At 47.1% G+C, this 1,709-nt stretch overlaps 2 protein-coding genes across 2 annotated transcripts in view; one reads left to right on the top strand and one right to left on the bottom strand.

Moving 5' to 3' along the window:
- The window catches only part of LOC113202003 (endocuticle structural glycoprotein SgAbd-1-like), a 7,296-nt gene extending 7,026 nt beyond the window's left edge, over positions 1 to 270 (top strand). The window contains exon 3 of the mRNA XM_052273984.1: positions 27 to 270. Within this exon, the coding sequence (XP_052129944.1) occupies positions 27 to 221 (195 nt within the window). The 3' untranslated portion in view covers positions 222 to 270. The remainder of the gene's footprint in view (positions 1 to 26) is intronic.
- LOC113202253 (cuticle protein CP14.6-like) overlaps positions 1 to 1,709 on the bottom strand; it is a 49,732-nt gene that overhangs the window by 8,085 nt on the left and 39,938 nt on the right. The window lies entirely within an intron of this gene.

Below are 1,709 nucleotides of genomic sequence, written 5' to 3' on the forward strand. Positions count from 1 at the left end.
TCGGCTTCCACCCCGTGGCCGCTCACCTGCCCGTCGCCCCCGCCGCCCCCGAGATTCCCGCCGCCATCCAGCGCTCTCTGGAGTGGAACGCCGCCCACCCCGAGGAGGACGAGTCTCAGATGTACGAGCAGTCCCAGTCCCAGATGTACGCCCAGCCCCAGTCCCAGATGTACGCCCAGCCCCAGTCCCAGATGTACATCAGCAAGAAGATCATGTACTGAGCTGGTACTTCTATACTCTTTTGTGAATAAAACTTAATTTATTTCATAATTGTTTGCATTTTATTATTTTGACGTCGTTCTGTACGTTGTTTAGAGAGAGCTGGTTTTGAAACCAAAAGCAAAAAGCAGACTCAAGTTGTGTCGTAGACAAGTGACAGATTAAACCATATTCCTAAAATACTGAGTTTAAAACCCATTCAAACTTAAGGTGCGTGTCCGCTGTATCCGCGCCGATGTTTAACCATTTTCGGATACGATTTTTTTCACCAAACGGTGAAAAAACCAACAGGTAACAGAAAACGGACTTATCCGCGGACATCGGATGCGCTTAATGCAATGGTACGTTTACAACAGGGGTAAGCAAAAGCATATCTTCCCAAAAATTATAAAACTGAAATATTTTTAAGGCGAAAACGAAACAATTCGAAAAGGGATATAACATAAATTAATATAATTCAGAAAACGGCGTAGTACAAGTATAGTACATGATCTTATTGCTCATGTTCATCTGGGACTGGGGCTGCTCGTATTATCTTTCATATAGTAGAGAAGCTAATGGGGTCGGGTTTTAGAGAGAACACTCTTAGTAGGTTTCGTAATTCTACGATAAAATTCCTCACAAACAGTTCGTATTCTGCTTTTACGAACAATGTTCGTAAAATCCAAAAATACGAACTGTTCGTAGGCAATAAACAAATTGTTCGTAAATTTATAGACGCACATTTGTGTACAGGGGTGCACGTACAATAACATGGGCAACTTACATCTCATGAAAAAATTACGAACTTTTCGTCATTTAACAAGTATTTGCTTTCTAATCAATAACAAACAGTTCGTGTATAAAATTTAACAGGTGTTTGTTCGTTAATTTACGATTAAATCTCCTTCAGTGAAGTGGTTGGCTGCACCGACCTACTCAATTTCAAAATCGATCATCAACACGTCGCGAAAGTTTCTACCACGATCCATGCTTCACACGGAGTAGCTTGACGCCTGCAACGCAGTGGGTAGGCCATCCCGCCATGCAGCAGTGTCGAGCCGGCTGTCCGCGGCCCGCCGCGACACGCAAGTTCCCGATTAAATGGATGGCAGAACGCCTGCGTCAGCGCCCCGCCCGTTCCCGCACGAAGCTCGAAGGTACCTCGGGAAACGCTCGTTGAGGATACTAATTCAAAAACACGTCGAGCTATTATGTAATAAATTAGACTTTATTCACAAGAGAGATTTGGAGAGTGGTGGTGCAAGGTCAGTACATGATCTTCTTGCCGATGTACATCTGGGACTGGGGCTGCTCGTACATTTGAGAGTCGTCCTCCTCAGGGTGAGCGGCGTTCCACTCCAGAGAGCGCTGGATGGCGACGGGGATCTCGGGGGCGGCGGGGGCGACGGGCAGGTGAGCGGCCACGGGGTGAAAGCCGAGCTCGTCGGCGACGTACTCCAGCTTGAAGTTCTGGCCCTCGGGGCTGGTCCACTCGTAGGCGCCCTGCA

This window comes from Frankliniella occidentalis, unplaced genomic scaffold, assembly GCF_000697945.3.
Source record: "Frankliniella occidentalis isolate FOCC.00 unplaced genomic scaffold, Focc_3.1 Scaffold322, whole genome shotgun sequence".
In the NCBI taxonomy this organism is placed as follows: domain Eukaryota; kingdom Metazoa; phylum Arthropoda; class Insecta; order Thysanoptera; family Thripidae; genus Frankliniella; species Frankliniella occidentalis.